Source organism: Ranitomeya variabilis, chromosome 4 (genome assembly GCF_051348905.1).
Source record: "Ranitomeya variabilis isolate aRanVar5 chromosome 4, aRanVar5.hap1, whole genome shotgun sequence".
In the NCBI taxonomy this organism is placed as follows: Eukaryota; Metazoa; Chordata; class Amphibia; order Anura; family Dendrobatidae; genus Ranitomeya; species Ranitomeya variabilis.
In genome coordinates, this window is record NC_135235.1 from 654,919,181 (window position 1) to 654,939,339 (window position 20,159).

Here is a 20,159-nt window from a genome sequence, read left to right on the forward strand (position 1 = left end):
AAATTGAGACCGTACCCGTTCATTTGCATATGTAATGTCCTGTGGACATAGGTAGTCTGTGGTGAGTTGCACTAAAATGCTGTGCCAAGTACAAAAGGATCTACTGTAAAAGGAAAAAGGATATTGAAACACGATCATGGCCCCTGGAAGACTGGCTATAGTGCATATTTCCACCAGCACCTGATAGCAGTGGCACCACTCGTCCTTGAGATCGATTTATGGGAAACTGGTCTCTTGTCACCCTCACTCTGGGGTACCCCCTCAATATGGACTAACTTCTGACTGTCTCCAACAGAGGTATGTGATCCTTTCCCAGACTCCTAGGCTTGCAGGTGCCAGTGTGATACCGGCAGTGGAGCAGAGTCCTGTATGAAGTCCTGGGTGGCTGGAAACCAAATCAACAGTGTATGGCTGCTGGCAGGGTTTGCATCAACAAGTCAACTACTACCCTCTCTACCATTTGGGCTGGGCTCAAGAAATCAGGCTGGAGCCACTATTTGAATAACTGCAACAAGTCATATGCCTGAGACATAGCCGGTCGGTTCTCCGCAAAAAAACATTGGTGCACACGTTGTGCCTGTACGCTATTCACCCCCAGACAAGGATCTCACCTTTGAGTTTTACATAGTCCTTGGAGTCCTCCTGACTGAGATCAAAGTAGGCCTTCTGGGCATCAGCATCTCCCATCAGAAACATGGCCTCCACTTCAGCCCAATGGGAAATTGGCAAGCTCTCCCACTCTACTTTGCATTCAAACACGGTGAGGAAAGATTCCATGTTGTCTTCGAGACTCATTTTCCTCAGTGCTGACTGGACTTTGTCCCGGGCCTCAGAACGAATCAGGGTCTGTGGTGAAGACGTCTCTCGCAGGGCTGCAATCTGTTGCAGAATCAGGTCATTAGTTTTCTGCTGCTGGTACAGTAGCTGCTGATTTTGCTGCTGATAATTCTGTTCCCCTTGAAGCTGTTAGTGCTTCTCTTGTTGTACTGAATATTTAAAGCCTCACATTGAACAGGACTACGGACACATCTATGTAGATTGGTGGACGCATCTTTGATGCTGAATTGATCAATGATTGACCGAATTTTGAACAGGTGGTCAATGCTAGGAGTCATCATCAGGTAGACATTTCAGAATTGCCTTTAATTGTGTTCAAGTCATAACCAGGCGGAAAATTGGAGGGTTATGTAAAATATCCACAATAAGATATTGCAAAATTTCTGGCTTTGTCAATATCCTCATGTGAAGGATCAGGAACCAAAACTTTATCATCTCTACTACATTACAACATCCAATTAGAGAAAGATCAAGTGGTGTTTTCTTCAAGAAATGGAAGGGCAAGTCTGAGCCACCATGAAGTATCCAAACTCCAAAGAGATTTTTAAATGGGTTGGCTCCACTTCATACACACACGGCTCTGTTCCGTACACGTGGTACACACACGGCTCCGCTCCATACACTAGCAATGACTAAAGACCTTGGAATCTGAAAGGCATCTGCCAGTGTGAACTCCCCCTATAGGGTTAGTGGCTACTATGCTGTTATAATGGATTTTAAGAGTTTTCAATAAACATTGGTTTTATGGGATTCCTGAAGCTGGATCCTTTTTTCTTCACTCACTCCATACACGTGGCACACACATGGCTCCACTTCATATATACACAGCTCCGCTCCTTACACATATAAGATGCCTTAGCGAGGTAGTCGAGGGCAAGCTTCTGTTCCCACTTGCTTTGGCATCCTGAAGACAACTCATTTCCCAGTCCTGGTGTGCTGCTGTGAGGTGCATCACCCTTACTTCATGACTGCAACCTCTTCTGACTCCAGGAATTCCTCTTCTTGAACCATGGTAGCAATCAATCCAGGAGACGCGAGGTTCATAAAAACAACCAAACTTTTAGTTTAATAATTGCCAGACCTGAAATAACAATCACTTTTCACCTATTGTGTCCCCCCCCATTTCCTTGTAGATTGTAACCTTGCGAGCAGGGACCTCACTCCTAATGTCACTGTTTAAATTGCCTTAACGTACCAAATTTATTGTTTATACATGTCCCCGCTTAATTGTAAAGTGCTGCGGAATATGTTGGCGCTATATAAATAAAAATTATTATATTTCAAAAATAAATTTGCGCACAACGAGATCGAGAAAAGGGGGATGGACCTAAGTTTAATGGAAAAAACTAATATAGAATTTAACAGATATATAAACAAACGATCTACAGACGTATAATTGCATTTTTCCCACACAATAATTTAACTGGGATAGATAGTCCCTAGAGATAAATAAACACAATAGATAAAAATTTGCATAATGGATTAACCGCGCGATAGGTCACAATAAGCCAACAATATGCTGCCAACAAAAGACAGTTAATTTTGGTTAAAAGATCTATGATGATGACAAATGTCTATAATAAAAGATAATGAGTATCACTTTCCAGAGAGACAGTGATGATGAGTCCCAAATAGACACTCAAAGAATCATAGTACAGATGGAGTAATAAGTGAGCTGTATTTAGATATAAATATTCCCACGGTATAGGGGAACCTGGTGGAGAAATAGCAATGTCCTTGCAAAAATATGCATGCAAAAAAGGAAAGAAACAAAAAGCAAAGAAAAAACGTCATAAAAAAGTAATCAAAAAAGAGAAGCAGCCCCGGCCGGTGGCAAAGCTTCACTAAAGAGGGTAATGCGGCGTGCTGCAAGCTGATTAAACTGGGTCGGAAATCCGATGCATGTGCGCCGCTGGTTGTGAGTAGGAGAGAGATGCTCCTTCTCGTGGCTCCTGCTGGTGTAGATGTCCGGCGTCCTGTGTTGCTTGGAGAGTCCAAGCTGCTGGCTGTAGTCACTGTCTCCTCGCGGTACGCGATCACGGAGCAGGACCCGCCGTGACGTCACAAGTCACGTGAGGCAGCGGGAGTTCTGATGGTATGAGAGTACGGATAGCCGTTTCCGCACGTTTTTTTCCGCAGCATGTGCACTGCGGTTTTTGTTTTCCATAGGTTAACATGGTACTGTACACCGCATGGAAAACTGTTGCGGATCCGCAGTGTCAAAAACGCTGTGGATCCGCAGTAAAAACCGCAACGTGTGCACATAGCCTAAAGGTTTGAGTCCAGTTTCTCCTGCAGTTTTGCAGGAGTGTGCCCATTGGCCCAAACAACTATCTCGAGGCTCCCAGGCTGGAGAAGAAGGGAGTTCTCTGGGCTCACACTGTCCCTAGCAGCCTTGTCCTGAGCCTGTCATTTGTCACTACTCAGCACTCACTGATTCTGTCCCTTCCTGTCCTTGACATTAACTCTCAATTTCCCCTCCCAAACAGGGACGGCCATTAGGCTAGGTTCACATTGCGCTAGGTGAGTCCGTCTAACGGACACGTTTTTAAGTAATGAAAACGCAATATAACGCACATACTAACGCGCCCATAGACTTGCATTGTCTGACGCATCGTGACGCATGCCAAAATAGGCATGCGTTTGTCACATAAAGTTTTTTTCAGACGGACCTTGGAACGCGGCTTGCAGCGTTTTCGGGTCCGGCCAAGCTAACGCAATACTAACGGAAGCGTTAATTCTGCCATTGATGGCTATGGCAAACGCAGCCAGACGCAAATCATGAAAAATTTCCAAATAGAACCATACGTTTTAATAGCGTTTGAGGGTGGTCCATGTGGTCATGTGACAGGAAATATGATTTCGGCCATTAAAGGAGGAATATCCCAGCACACATTTTTCCTGAGGCCTGCTGCACGTGAGAGAGAGTGTCTTGCAAGAGATCACAGGAAATGTAAGTACATTTCTATATATTATATATCTCTGTATACATCATGGGAGTCTGTATTGTCCGTTGGATGTGTGCGTACTAAAAATGTATTGCTTTGTTGCACGCAAATGTCGAATAGTGATGGAAGCAGCAGCAGCGTGTCTGCGGGTTTTTTCTTCTCAATCGGTAGGCTTGCACTTTAAAAAACCACAATAATGTTGTGTGAAACTCCAGTGTATTGAGCTAAGCACATGTATAATCATGTTTTTATTGCAAATAGGAGTCTTCGGAGCCCAAGGCTGCTAGGCCCCCCCAAAAAAACAGGCAAAACCCACAAAGGTACATGGCACACATTTAGAGTTTTGCAGGCATAAATTTATTGATCCAAGAAATGTAATTTTTTTTTTCCTTTTAAATACACAATAGGTTGTGGCACACGGAGGACACAAGAGGAAGAAGGTTCCTCGCCGTCTGTCGTCGCCACAACTTTTCTATCCAATATTAATCTACAATCTATCTATTCACTTTCTATCTACTATATCTAAAAACTATCTATCCACTATCTATCTCGCTCTCTCTATCTGTCGCTCTATGTATCCATCTATCTATGTATCTATCTATCGCTCTACGTATACATCTATCTATGTACCTATGTATCTATCTATCGCTCTATGTATCCATCTATCTATGTATCTATCTATCGCTCTATGTATCCATCTATCTATCTTTCTATCTATGTATCTATCTATGTATCTATCTATCTATCTATGTATCTATCTATCTATGTATCAATCTATCTCTGTATCTATCAGTCTAGCCATAAAGTGAAATTTAACCTTTCAACATAACGTTTTGTGTTTACATAGTCCAAGTCAGCGACCAAAAAAAAAAGGATTGTGGTTGACGAAGAGCCGTTGACCATTCACAACGAGACACTGATCAACCTTGTGGAATCGAACCCCTCCATATGGGACCAAAGCGACAGCTCCCACCATGACATCGTGAAGAACCGAAAGTTGTGGGATCAAATTATATGTCACTTCGATCCCCGATACATGGAGAAGTCGTCAACCTCTAAGAAAAAAATTGGTAAATATTGGTGATGTTAAATTGCAAAATGTAAAGAATGCAAACTGTCAAACAGCCTTTTTTTTTTTTAAATGCTAAAAATCTTATAAAACTATCAACCAAAAATTTCACTTTTTCTGTTCTATCTATCTACTATCTACCTACCTATCCACTTGTTATCTACTATCTATCTCTCAACTATCTATACACTATTTCTAAAACTATTTCTCTATCATCTATCTAATAACTACTATTTATCAACTATCTATCTACTATCTATATATCAACTCTTAACTAAATATCCACATTTTTTAAACTATCAATATATCTATGAACTATCTATCTACTATGTATAATTTTTTTTTTATATTTTTTTAAAATTTAAAGCCGATGCGGTCCATACCCGTTGGAAATCGATAAGGGATCGCTTTGTCCGTGACTACCGCAACAGTCAAAATTCACCAAGCGGATCAGGTGCCAAACAGGTGACCCCGTATGTGCATTTGTACATTACGAGCAATTGCTCTTTCTGCAAAAAACAGTGTCTCAGCGCTCGTAAGTACAAATAGGTCTGTGTGCGAGACCAAATTGTTTAAAGAAAAAAAATTTTTTTTTTTTTTTGGGTTACAGCATGATATGCAGTACCGCTGCGCCTAGACAGGCAGAGGAACTGGAGCCATCTCCACTGGAACCAAGCCAGCAGACGGGTGCTGAAGATGTGTCTGGCATCAGCGAGCCACGATCTGTGGAGAGAAGCTCTGTTGCTTGTGGTGTGAGTGCCCGGTTGCAATCACAGCGTGGACGCAAGCGAGCATCACAAAAAGATGAAGCTGATGCCATTATTGTCGATGGACTCCAACGGGTAGAGGACATGTGTCGCAGTGAACTCAAAGATCTGAGGCGGGAAATTACCGACTTGCAATCCCGCGAGTCTGTATATTCTGCAAATGAGTGGAAGCTCCTTTTTTTGTCCTATGTGCCTGTAGCACAAAATATCCCAGCACACAGAAACCTTTTGTTTAGGCAAAGAATGAATGACCTTCTTGAGGAATTTGTGGGCCCCCCAGGAACCCGCTCCATCGAGAACAAGAAGCATAGACATGCCGGCCTACAACCTTCAGTACAGAGGCCAGGGTGAGACGAGCATGGAACATCAGAGACAATGTAGCAGTCCATCATACAGTTGGGCAGACAATACGCCCGCGCAATACCAAAGTCTATAGTACTGTTCACTGTCCCCAGCCAGGTGCAATTAACTGCGTTTCAAGTTTTGTTGGTTACTTTTTTTTTTGCACCCAATTTCGTGTGTATGTTTTTTTACATCCCTATGGGATAGCATATGTTAAACATGTCTAGCAACAGTTTGTTTGTACAAATTCCAAAACATTTAGTAAACTGTTTAAAATTTTAAGATTCTTGTATGACTTTAACTTTTAACACAACATAATAACATGAATGTAACTTTTTACACGACATAAGGTTGTGGGAAATAAAAAAAACCAAAAAAGACCCACACATTTCAGCAAAACATCAGGATACAACGTCAGACTTTAAATAATTTTCACACGTGTCTGTCTTGCCATGGAACATGGCCTTCATGTGTGAAGTAATGTGCAAATTGATCACAAATCCTCATTATTTGAGCTGTAGACCGAACGGCAGTCGATTCAATGCTAATGAGGTTCGACTCACATTCATCGGGGTCAACCACCTGGGGTTCATGTCTGGCAACAAAATTGTGCAGACAGATGCATGCCTTCACTACACGGTCCACATTTTCAGGTTGCAGTTGCATGCAAGTTAGTAAAATTTGCCATTTTAATGTCAAAATCCCAAAGGCACATTCCACATAACGTTTTGCCCGGCTCAAGCGATAATTAAAAATGCGCCTGGTGGAGTTCAGACTACGGCGTGAGTACGGCTTGAGGAGATTTTGTCCGAGTTGGAACGCCTCATCACCAACTAAAACATAGGGCAAACTTGGTTCTCCGGTCCCCGGTAGAGGTCGTGATGAGGGTATGTCAAAATTGTTGCTGTACAAACATCTCCCCATGTTGGAGTCTCTGAAGACTCTGGAATCGTTAGTCCGGCCATACGCACCAATATCCACAGCTACAAACCGGTATCTTGCATCACCAATAGCCATCAATACAATAGAAAAGTATTTTTTGTAGTTATAGTATAGTGACCCACTATGCGCTGGTTTCTGAATCCGAATGTGCTTGCCGTCCACGGCACCAATACAATTGGGGAAATTAGCCACATCCTCGAACTGTTGAGAAATCGCTAGCCACATTTTGGATGTCGGTGTTGGTAGCACAAGTGGTTGCAAGTTGTTCCAAATGGCATCACAAGTTTCCCGAACCAGTTGGCAAATTGTTGACTTCCCAAGTCTAAATTGATAATGCAGTGACGCAAAAGATTCTCCGGTAGCCAGATATCTGTCGGCATTCAAAAAGAAAAAAAAAAAATTGTTTTAGGATTTTAAAGGACAACTAAAAAGTTACAATAGAATATACAATTGCTAAATGAACATTATGCCCCACGATACCTAGATCTAGTGTTTGTCAATAGAATGATACAAAAATTAATAATTACCTCACAGTCACTACTAAACGTTCCTCCGCACAGATGCTTTCACGGAAAGTGCTGCGAAGATGATGTATCTCATCCTTCACATGTGAGAGCAGAACATCAAAGGTCTCAATGGACATCCGTAGATAGCGTTGGAATTTGGAGGGATGATCCCGAAGCTGAACATACAGGGTGTGAAAGGCACCATATGTATTCCGCAAGAAATTAACTTCGTGGATCCAATATCTCCTTTGCGAACTACGCTTTCTCTGCCGAAGTCGCAACTGCATCAAGCGAAATCTAACGAGCTCAGACACAAACATCTTGCTAGCAGAAGTTCACTCAATGCTTTCAAAATGGAGAATGAGTCTGCACCCACACCCGACGATGACAAAAGGAGAAAAAAAAAAAGAACAACTTTATTGACAGTGACAAACGCAGACAAACGGATACTTCGCGAACGGACATCCAAATGAGAAAAACGCGGTCACATGCGTTAACGCAAGCGTTAACGTGACGCCGATTTTTCTACAAATTGGCTCCTTTTCTGTACATGCGTTTAACGGATCCGTTTAACGCCATGTACTTGACACAATGTGAACCTAGCCTTACAGTTAACTTTGTCTAAGCTAACTGCAGCCCCAGAGAGTGTCACCCTTTCATAACCATCAAATACATTTAACCCTTTATTGTGTCAGGGAGCAAACCACCAGCCCCACTACTCCTACACACATGGGTCTGCTACGTACACCTTGTACACACACAGCTCCGCTCCGTACACATCGTACACACACGGCTTTCCTCTGTACAGGTCGTACACACGGCTCCGCTCTGTACACACACGGCTCTGCTCCGTACACGTCATACACACAGCTCTGCTCCATACACGTCGTACACACATGGCTCCGCTCCGTACAAGTCATACACACATGGCTCCGTACAGTACAGGTCATACATATACGGCTCCACTCCGTACACACACGGCACTGCTCTGTACACCTTGTACACACACGGCTCCACTCCGTACAAGTCGTACACACATGGCTTCACTCTGGTCACGTTGTACACACACAGCTCCACTACTTACATCTTGTACACATTCCATTGCATACATGTCGTACACACCCATGGCTCCACCAAGAACATCACATGTACAGCAGCACCCTGCATACAACATTCACATGACTTAGCTCAGAACACCTTGTACACATACGGCTCCGCATCGTACACCCATGGCTCCACTCAGTATACCTCATACACACGGCTCTGCTCCGTGCACCCCGTACACGCGACTCCGCTATGTACACCTCATACACACGCGGCTCCGCTCCATACACCTCCTACACACCCGGCTCCGCTCCGTACACCTCATACACACACGGCTCCACTCCGTACACCTCGTAGACACACGGCTCTGCTCCGTACACCTCATACACACACGGCTCCGCTCCGTACACCTCGTAGACACACGGCTCTGCTCCGTACACCTCGTACACACACGCGGCTCTGCTACATCCACCCTGTAAACCCCTCCTGACCCCACACAGAAACTTCCCCTCATCCAGCACCATGACAACCAGCACAGCACAGTCCTGCATACACTGAGGCCCTGATCATGTGACCCCTGACTCCTCCCCTCCTGTGACCTCATCCCAGGTCCTGTGCGCACAGAGCAGCCATATATGTGGTGTGCGGCTCTGCAGGTGGAGGTAGGTGCTGGAGATTCCCCATTACTGGCCGCAGTAATCACCTTCTGCACTGTGTGCTGTATACTCAGAGCTGTGTGTAGCAGCCAGTGTGGCTGTACTGTTCTGCTTCTTCCAGTCTCTGTCTACATTGCACTAACTACATCACCGGTCATAGTGTTGATGTCACTATGACACATCAATTGTCAATGCAATGTGAAGTTGTGACTTCAATCACAGAGGATATGTTCAGACAAAATAATACGGCATCTACACGTTCTATCTCCTCCTGTTTCTCCTTGTTATCTCCAGTAATTGTATTATTACATGGGATCTTTTTGATGTCACATTGTCATCTTTTTCACATCCAGGTTTCTACAATATCGAATCCTTTCAGTGAAGAGTATCAGATCTTCTATATAAGAGAATTTTCCTGGTTGACCCGTCAAGGATGGATAAGGACAGGGACAAGACGGCGGATCGGATATTACACCTCACCCTAGAGATCCTCTTCCGGCTTACTGGAGAGGTGAGAGATTCTGATGACATCACATTACATCATTCTTATCTGTTATTCCCATAGAAGGACAGAACTGGAGAGGTGAGGATTCTGGAAATGTCTGTAGTGAGATTTATTAATGTGTCTCTCCATAACCAGGATTACACAGTAGTAAAGAAGACCTCTAGTGAGCGCTGTCAGGACCCTGTGTCTGAGGGATGGGGAAACCCACTAAGCCCAATCTCAGGACCTCCACCTCACCCCCTGATACTTGATGACAACAATGGCCAGAAGATCCTAGATCTCGCCTACAAGATGATAGAGCTGCTGACTGGAGAGGTGACACTGCTGGGAATGCTGGGACATTATACATTATTGCTATGAAGGGATCAGGGGGATGACGGTATCATTGTATGTGTCAGGTTCCTATAAGGTGTCAGGATGTCACCATCTATTTCTCCATGGAGGAGTGGGAGTATTTAGAAGGACACAGAGATCTGTACAAGGACGTCATGATGGAGGTTCCCCAGCCCCTCACATCACCAGGTAATAGACAGAACTAAATACACAAAGACTATAATTATCTGTATGTAAAGAATGAATTCAGTCCCTGTATGTGTTTCCTCCAGTTCTATCCAGTGAGAGGATAACACCAGAGAGATGTCCCCGTCCTCTTCTACCACATGAATGCAAACAAGAAAATCCCAATGTTCCTCAGGATCATCAGGTAGATGGAGAGAAGGTGTCATGAGATCTCCCCTAAGATGTGTAGATGGCTGTAATGGTCTTGTGTTCAGTCTTGTTTTATCCACCAGTATTACAACCCCTGGCAAAAATTATGGAATCACCGGCCTTGGAGGATGTTCATTCAGTTGTTTAATTTTGTAGAAAAAAAGCAGATCACAGACATGGCACAAAACTACAGTCATTTCAAATAGCAACTTTTTGGCTTTAATAAACACTAAAAGAAATCAAGAACAAAAAATGAGGCAAGCAGTAATGGTTACTTTTTTAACCAATCATACGGGAAAAGTTATGGAATCACTCAATTCTGTGGAAAAAATGATGGAATCACCCTGTAAATTTTCATTCCCAAAACTAACACCTGCATCAAATTAGATCTGCTCGTTATTCTGCATCTAACAAGGAGTGGTCACACCTTGGAGAGCTGTTGCACCAAGTGGACTGACATGAATCATGGCTCCAACACAAGAGATGTTAACTGAAACAAAGGAGAGGATTATCAAACTCTTAAAAGAGGGTAAATCATCATGAAATGTTGCAAAAGATGTTGGTTGTTCACAGTCAGCTGTGTCTAAAATCTGGACCAAATACAAACAACATGGGAAGGTTGTTAAAGATAAACATACTGGTAGACCAAGGAAGACATCAAAGCATCAAGACCGGAAACTTAAAGCAATATGTCTCCAAAACAGGAAATACAAAACGAATGAGGAACGAATGGGAGGAAACTGGAGTCAACGTCTGTGACTGAACTGTAAGAAACCGCCTAAAGTAAATGGGATTTACATACAGAAAAGCCAAACGAAAGCCATCATTAACACCTAAACAGAAAAAAACAAGGTTACAGGGGGCTAAGGAAAAGTAATCGTGGACTGTGGATGACTGGATGAAAGTCATATTCAGTGATGAATCGCCAATCTGCATTGGGCAAGGTGATGATGCTGGAACTTTTGTTTGGTGCCGTTCCAATGAGATTTATAAAGATGACTGCCTGAAGAGAACATGCAAATTTCCACAGTCATTGATGATATGGGGCTGAATGTCAGGTAAAGGCACTGGGGAGACGGCTGTCATTACATCTTCAATAAATGCACAAGTTTATGTTGATATTTTGGACACTTTTCTTATCCCATCAATTGAAAGGATGTTTGGGGATGATGAAATCATTTTTCAAGATGATAATGCATCCTGCCATAGAGCAAAAACTGTGCAAACATAAGGTCAATGTCATGGCCTGCAAATACTCCGGATCTCAATCCAATTGAAAATCTTTGGTGGAAGTTGAATAAAATGGTCCATGACAAGGCTCCGACCTGCAAAGCTAATCTGGCAACAGCAATCAGAGATAGTTGGAGCCAGATTGATGAAGAGTACTGTTTGACACTCATTAAGTCCATGCATCAGAGACTGCAAGCTGTTATAAAAGCCAGAGGTGGTGCAACAATATACTAGTGATGTGTTGGAGTCTTTTTTGTTTGTTTTTCATGATTCCATAATTTTTCCCCTATGCTTGGTTAAATAAAGTTACCATTACTGACTACCACATTTTTTGTTCTTGATTTCTTTTAGAGTTTCTTAAAGCCAGAAAGTTGCCATTTGAAATGACTTTAGTTTTGTGCCATGTCTGTGATCTGCTTTTTTTCTACAAAATTAAACAACTGAATGAACATCCCCAAGGCCGGTGATTCCATCATTTTTGCTAGGGGTTGTATATGTTTTATACTTGTGTAATGAGAACGGTGGAGATGGCAGGATTAGAGCTGATCATAGATGTGACTTCTCCATCTGTCTGTGAATTTTACAATATTTGTTTCAGGGTGAAGATCTGACCCATATTAATACTACAGAGATATGTGTGAGGGGAGATGAGTGGTGTAAAGTGGAGATTCCTACAGATGACCACCCAGGTGAGTAGTAACCACTAAATGCAGAGAAGAGACAACCTGCTTGTGGGTTCAATAAGTTTGAGTTTAATTTTTTAATCTTTGTGTTGTGTCTCGTTCATTTACATCAACATGACTACTGATGTAACAAAGTCTAATGCTATGTTGATGAAAAGACAAAAATAATTTCAGTGCTAATGTCTGTAGGCATTGTGACCACCTGGTTAATATAGAGACTGGGAAGTATAGTGAGACAAACATTTTTGCAAGCCATCCAATTTGATAATTAAGGGTAGTTTTTCCAGTCCTTTGTAGCAGAATATGTGAAACACACATTCATAAGTTGATGCTGCCTTTGTGGCTGCTTTCATCTGCTGCTCATCAAGAATCTGTCTATTTACACAATTTGTGTAAGGGATTTTCAATGTCTAAGTTCGGTGGACAGGAGCAGTGTGGTTCAGATAGAGAAATATGGTGTATGGATCTCGACTAAGCAGTGGTTCAATGCAGTTTCTATATGAGCATTAACCTGGCAGGTAAACATCATGACAACATGATGTTTGGTTAAGAATTAACAAAGTAATGGTATATATTACAGAAATTCATAGGTCTGCAAAGGCTGAGCAATGCTTTAAATGGTATTTCTGATACAGAAAAAAAAAAATGAAATCTGGCTTAGTCAGCAATCCTCCGTGTTGCCTTTATTTTCCTTTTTTTAGCTCTTCTTCCCTCTACAATCTTAACTGTGGTCTGTATACATCATGAACTTCCTGACCGCTCCCGCATTGGGCCTCCAGATTACTTTTTCCAAGAGATATTTTTGTGTCTACCCCGAAGCTCGCGAGCACACTCTCAGTGCCCACCTACTCCACTTACAAAAAACCCTCTTACACTTACTTCTTGGCCTTTCTTCTACCTGTCCCACCATTACTGGTCCTCTAGGTCTTCTATTCACTAGGCTTCATATTATCCCATGGGATGTGGGGCTTTTTGAGTTTCGTTTTTATGGTGTTAGTTGTGCAGTAAAAATGAACTGACAACATTATTCTTCAGGTCTTTCCAGTATGGCGATATGAAACTTGCGTAGTTTCTTTGCTATTTTAGTGGATTGTATTTTTTGTGGAAGGTGCATTGGCCAAAAAGCAACAATTTTGGCATTTCAGTTAAGTTTCATCACAAGTTGGGTTAAGCAATTTTAGATTTTGATAGATCGGATTTTCTCAGATGCAGATAATTCAAAATAGATCCTATAGAAAACAAATGTACGAAAGAACCACATTTGTAAATAATGGTATAAATGTTTTATTGTAAATAGAAAAATCAGAAAAATCTGAATAAAAAGCAAGTAAAAGAAGTGGGAAACCACTATGTGGCATCATAACCCTACATGAAAAAATATATATACTAACTGGTAGATGCAGACATGGTACTATCTAAGTTACCCATTTCTCTAAGCCAATGCTTCCAATCACATAATTTGTATATAGTTATTCTCAAATCTATCTTATAAGAAGGCATAGACAAATATAAGCAGGGTTAAATAACATGGAGCAAAATGCCTGTGCAGGACTGTGGTACCAAAACCAGAAAAACCCCGACGTACGTTTCGGTGTCTGCATTCTACACTTCTATAGTTTTAAGAGGACTTAAGTAGGGCACGAGAATATAGCAAACGATTGGCCCTCAAGCCAAGGATGGACACCCAGGCAGTATTGTATAGTTTACCTTCTGCTGTTGGTGACTGAGAATGGCGTTTAAGGACTTACTGGCTGTAATTGGAGCTAGCATTGTAATCTAGTCCGTGCAGGAGACTCTAAAGATAATGGCGGTTCATCAAGACTGGCGTTATTCACACTAGTCTTGATGAGAAGGCGTGCTGGATTCAGACGCTCCTGATTCATAAAGATTTACATGCATATTGTAGAATCAGGACCGTCGGACAAGTGGAGTGCTCTTCTGTCGGCACATCACCACAAATCCCTCCTCATTCCCTGCTGCAGTAAGATTTGTGGTGTAACGAATGCGGCCACATGTCATGAACTTGGCGAGTGGTGGTCGCAACAAACCCTTCCCTTTTTGTCGGAGCTGATCAAAAATAGCATGAGAATGCCAAAAGTTAAAAAATGTTATTGCAGCCTAGCGTTGCGCAAATATTTTGTGTCTATTCAAAGCTTTTTATTCCGGAATACTGGCGTAAAAACTTTCACAAACCGGGCCCTTTGTGCTCTGAAAGATGATGAAGATGGCCCAGTGATGAAGATGACCTCATTGGTGAACAGGCTGTAGAAGAAAGCTGAGGGCTGTGTAAATTTAAAATTACTTTTAAATTCCTTCCCATCCACAAAGAGAAAAATCACATGCTGGCAAATCCTACTTAATTTGCCTAGAAGTGATTTGCTCATTTCTACTCTTTACCAAAAAATCACCATTCCCTAGTTTTTTTGTTGCCCACATTGTGAGTCAAAAAGTTGACACATATTCAGGTTCACTGCAGTTATATTTTTGCCCTTCTCCCCCTTTCTTAATTGTTTTTCCTCCGTCTTTCCTGGGAATGCGTTCTTGAAAGACTGTGTTTGAGGACTTGTGCACACGACCGAATATATCGGACAAGTGTATTATGTGGATAGCAGGCACACCCATATTATTGTAGGGGCTGTGCACATGTTTGATTTTTAATTTCAGACCTAGTGGTCCGAGGAAAAAATTAATGACATGTCCGATTTTGACCATGAAAAACATCGGACAACACTTGGATGTTATGCAAGTGCAGTCCAATTTTCACAGACTGACATAATGGTTAAGGTAGAAAAGCTTTTTTTGTCTCCTCTTCCTAGAAAAACTGATCCCAGTTCAACAATGAAAAGGATCATTACTCTGAAGTATTAACAATCCATGATATTATGCTTTGTAAACTTTTTGTTAACTCTTCCTTCCAACCGTTCTTAGTTTGCTTTCTGTTAAACTCGCCTCCATCGATCCTTCTTGAGCTTTTCACTTTTTCTGCTAGTTTGTCTCTGCCTAGACTAACTTATCCACAGATGTGGGTCTTCTTTCTTATTTACCGTACCTACTAAATTTTGAATAGAAGTGTTTGGGAAAAATATTAACTTCACTAATTATCCAATATTGCCGTTTATGAAGGATGTTTATGTAGAAATTTTCTAAAATAAAAATATAATTTCAAAGTAATAGTATTAAAAATTAATATTAGTTTAATTCTTGGCAGATGACTGTACTTGGAACTGGAAAGGACATCTCATAACTTCAGATTTTAATGCAGATGATCGTGGTACCATACAAGACGCATATAAAGAACATGCCGTTATTCCAGATATACCTTCATCTTACCAACAGGTCCTATCTTCTGATTTATCACAGACTGTAAAGCAAATTAAAAGTCACAGAAGAGGTGTACATAGAAGGGGTCACGCAGGGGAAAAGCCATTTTTTTGTTCAAAATGTAACAAACGTTTTACCCGGAAATCAAATCTTATTAACCATCAAAAAACTCACACAGGGGAGAAACCATATTCATGCTCTCAATGTGGGAAATGCTATACTGCTAAATCAAGTCTTGTTACACATCAGAGAACTCATACAGGGGAAAAGCCATTTCCATGTTTAGAATGTGGGAAATGTTTTAGATGGAAATCAAATCTTGTTAATCATCAAAAAACTCACTCAGGTGAGAAACCATTTATATGTTCACAGTGTGGGAAATGTTTTAATCAGAAATCAGATCTAATTAGACACCAGAGAACTCACACAGGAGAGAAGCCATTTTCATGTTCAGAATGTGGAAAATGTTTTACTCAAAAATCAAGTCTTATTGACCATGAAAAAACTCACAGAGGGGAGAAGCCATTTTCATGCATAGAATGTGGGAAATTTTTTACTCAGAGATCAAGTCTTGCTGACCATCAAAAAACTCACACAGGGGAGAAGCCATTTTCATGTTCTGATTGTGGGAAATGTTTTAGCCAAAAAGTACATCTTGTTTCACATCAGAAAACTCACACAGGTGAAAAGCCATTTTCATGCCCAGAATGTGGGAAATGTTTTACTCGAAAATCAACTCTTGTTGAACATCAAAGAATTCACTTGGTGGAGAATGCATTCTCATGTTCTGAATGTGGGAAAACTTCTGCGCAAAACTTAGAGCTTGTCAAACATTTAAGTTCCACCGGTGAAAACTTATTTACAAATTCGGAATGTAGGAAATGTTGTAGGTTGCAATATATTTGTTAAGCATTTTAATAAAACCATATAGAACAAATGCAAATTTGTTAATGTTGTTAATACATACTGAGATACCTATATGTATTTAATATCAATGTGGATATGAAAGGAATAAAACATTTTAATCCTCAAAAGGCAGAAATCTTAATAACTTTGCATTTCCATGTCATTGCCAGATAGAATTTTAACATCAGAGATCCAAAATCAAACAAATAAAAGAAAACTATTATCAGAGAAGAAAACTATTTGAGAGTAGTTTCAATTGAAAAGGGGAAAAACAATGGCTGTTTGGTGTGCATGGTCTGGACGCTTAGCAAGAAAGCTCTGTTCTTCAAAAAGAACCCCACAGAACATTCCAGTGAATCGTGGGGATCAATTTTTACGGTCATGTCACCAACTTTTAATACTTTTCAAGCGTAGGGAGAAAAGCCATGGGATCAATTTTCTAATGTGCCTTATGCTTTTACACAATGGTCACAGCACCTTAATTTCCACTCACCAGCTACAACACCAGGCAGAAAAGCTTAGGAAAGCTGAAAACCTAAAATCAAGACCCTCCAAGTCACTGTCAGATTAAAAATGCAGCACTTGAGTTTCGAATCCAGCAGCTTGTCAAGATATATCTGTGAGTACCACAGAGACTCCCATACAACTGCACATAAATTATATCTGATGTTGCTATTTTCTCCCCTACCCAACCATAGATCAAAATGTCTATTTTCTTGTTACCCTGACTTCCACTGGGGAAAGCTTTATTCGTATTAGGAGAACTGCTTAAATATATCTATATAGATATACAGATATTTCTATATCTCCATTCGTAGACTTATGACCTATAAACTGATGTAACTAATGTTTACAAACCCAAAATATCTTAGAAACCCATAAATCTCCAATCCTCTTACATTTGTAAAACACAAACTATGGTACCAGCTATACTTTAGAAAATTGTGCTCACCACATCCTCCCATGTTGCTTCAGGTTGAGGACCTCTTTTAAATTATCCACTTCTGGAAAAGATTAGACAATGTTGCAGGCAATATAGAATAATTCTGTATTTCTGTTCACTTAATTTGAGACAGGTGCAATTTCTACATTGTTAGAGCTGAAGGACAAACTCAACTGCAAGACACTAAATCATCTTCTTAACTAATTGTTTATTATATACTCCAGAGAACAATACTGATAAAGTGCAGGACAGGGAAAAAATGAAGGTAATAAATATTGTTTGTTGTAAGAAAAAAAAAAAAAAGATTAAGAAACAAAAAAGTTCATAATGTTAATTGTCTGAACACAGAAGATACAATTGACATGTGTTGGTTTATGAACCAAAGGGAAAAGGACCACTAGAAGTAATACTCCTAGTGGAAGGGATAAAACGTAATCAATCAATTCATGATGACATATGCACAATGGAAATAAGAGTGGCATGCCAGGGGAAAATTGTATTGACTTAAAAAAATCAGTCAATGGAAGGATATAATATTATACATCTTGGCAGCCAAGATTAAATGGGCTCACCCACCAAACCCACCCGACTTGTGTTTCACAAATGCTTCATCAAGGGTATTTATATACCCCATATAGCACAACTCTGGAAAAAACAAGCCTCTGACCTGGTTTTATTCTATATTATCTCAGACGAAACCACAGAAAAAAAAATCGATCTCACATCGATCGATCGCACATAAGCAAGATCTTTCAACAGGATACCTCAAAAACTTCCTTCCTAACAGCTTGGAAACAGGCCCTAAACTAAGAATTTTCTTCTGAAGAAACTCCTAGGATATTAGTAGCTCCTAAATTGGCATCTAAATGTGTTAATATTCAAGAAAGTGGTTAAAAGATCCTTACAAGATGGCATATAACTACAACACCTCACCACCTGTGCATTCGACCCCATCCCATCTCCTCCCCAACCTCACCATCATGCTTATCTAAGGCATAGCCCACCTCTTCAACTTATCATTAACTACTGATACCTTCCCTTCTGCTTTCAAACATGTTCATGCTACAATTACACCTATCCTGAAGAAGCCAACCCGACCTCTACATCCAGGTATCGGCCCATATCACTGCTCCCTTTCGCCTCCAAACTCCTCGAAAAGCACATCCACACTGTACTTTCCTCCCACCTCTTATCTAACCTACTCTTTGACAACCTTCGATACAGCTTCCGCCCCCACCATTCCACCAAAACTGCCGTAAACAAAATGACCAAGACTTACTGCCAAAGCTAACAGACATTTCTCTATACTCCTCCTTCTTGATCTGTCCTGGGCCTTCATCTCAGTCAACCACTCCTTCCTACTTACAGATCCATTATTCCCTTGGTATGACATCTTGCCCTCTTCTGGATCTACTCATATCTCTCTAACCGCATATTTAGAGTCTCCCACTCCCACACTACTACTTCATCCCATCCTCTCTCTGTTGGAGTCTCTCAAGGCTTTGTTTTGGGACCCCTACTCTTCTCCATCTATACCTTTGGCCTGGGACAACTCATAAAGTCATATGGCTTCAAATACCATCTATATGATGATGACAATCAGATCTACCTCTCTGGCCCAAACATCACCTTTCTGCTGTCCAGATTCCCAGAGTGTTTATCATTCTCATCACGCTTCCTAAAGCTCAATGTAGACAACTGAACTGCTCATCGTTCCTCCATCTCACCTATCAGAGTGACCCTCTACTCTGCCTTGTCCTTCAAACCTCAAACTAAGCTCTCGCCACTTCCTGCCACATCCAACTCAAAAATTATTTCCAGAATCCATCCTTTCCTCAATCTACTAAAATAATAGAAATGGAAAAGGTTTGGTATGCAGTAGTGTTCAAAATAATAACAGTGTGTTCACAAACATGAGTTAATCACAAAATCTTTATACAAATTTTTATTTCCAGCATGGGGAATATTGCACACTGTTTTCTAATTCAAAACATGAAGAGAAATGTATACAATGTTTAACTACTTTACAGAAAATAACAAAAAATGAACAATGGGCTTTTTTTGTGGATTAAGCAATCCTTTGAATCACTAACCTTCTGGCACTAGTCAACTGTTATTCCAGCCCAGGATACTTGGACTACAGCCCACAATTTTTGGGTATTTGTTGGCTTTGCTTCAGAAACAGCATTTTTAATGTCACCCCCAAAATCCTGTTTTGGATTGAAGTCCGGTGTTTGGGCTGGCCACTCCATAACCTCAATTTTGTTGGACTGAAACTGGTGTGTATAGGGTAGTTGTTTTGCTAAAACACCCATTTCAATGGCATATCCTCTTCAGTGTAAGGCAACATGACCTCTTGAAGTATTTTAATATATGCAAACTGGTGCATGATCCCTGGTATGCAGTAAATAGGTTCGGCACCATCGTAAGAGAAAATTGCCCATATCATGATGCTTGCACCACCATGCTTCACTGTCTTCAGAGTGTACTGTGGCTTGAATACAGAGTTTGGGGGTCATCTGATGAACTGTCTGTGGCCCTTGGACCCAAAAAGAACAATGTTACTTTCATCAATCCACAAAATGTTTCTCCATTTCTCTTTAGGCCAGTTGATGTGTTCTTTGGCAAATTCTATCCTCTTCAGTACATGTCTTTTTTTTTAACAGTAGGACTTTGCGGGGACTTATTGCTAAGAAATTAGCTTCACACAGGCGTCTTCTAACTGTCACAGTACTCACAGGTAACTTGAGAC

The 20,159-nt window shown here is 41.0% G+C and overlaps 1 protein-coding gene across 1 annotated transcript; it reads left to right on the forward strand.

The window, feature by feature from the left end:
* The first annotated feature begins 9,033 nt into the window (after window positions 1–9,033).
* On the forward strand, window positions 9,034–16,495 carry LOC143767488 (uncharacterized). Its single transcript, XM_077255875.1, has 7 exons — window positions 9,034–9,117; window positions 9,465–9,622; window positions 9,752–9,931; window positions 10,015–10,138; window positions 10,222–10,319; window positions 12,153–12,243; window positions 15,446–16,495. The coding sequence occupies exons 2-7, from the start codon at window positions 9,545–9,547 to the stop codon at window positions 16,465–16,467; spliced, it is 1,593 nt and encodes a 530-aa protein (XP_077111990.1). The 5' UTR covers window positions 9,034–9,117; window positions 9,465–9,544; the 3' UTR covers window positions 16,468–16,495.
* Window positions 16,496–20,159: the final 3,664 nt, after the last annotated feature.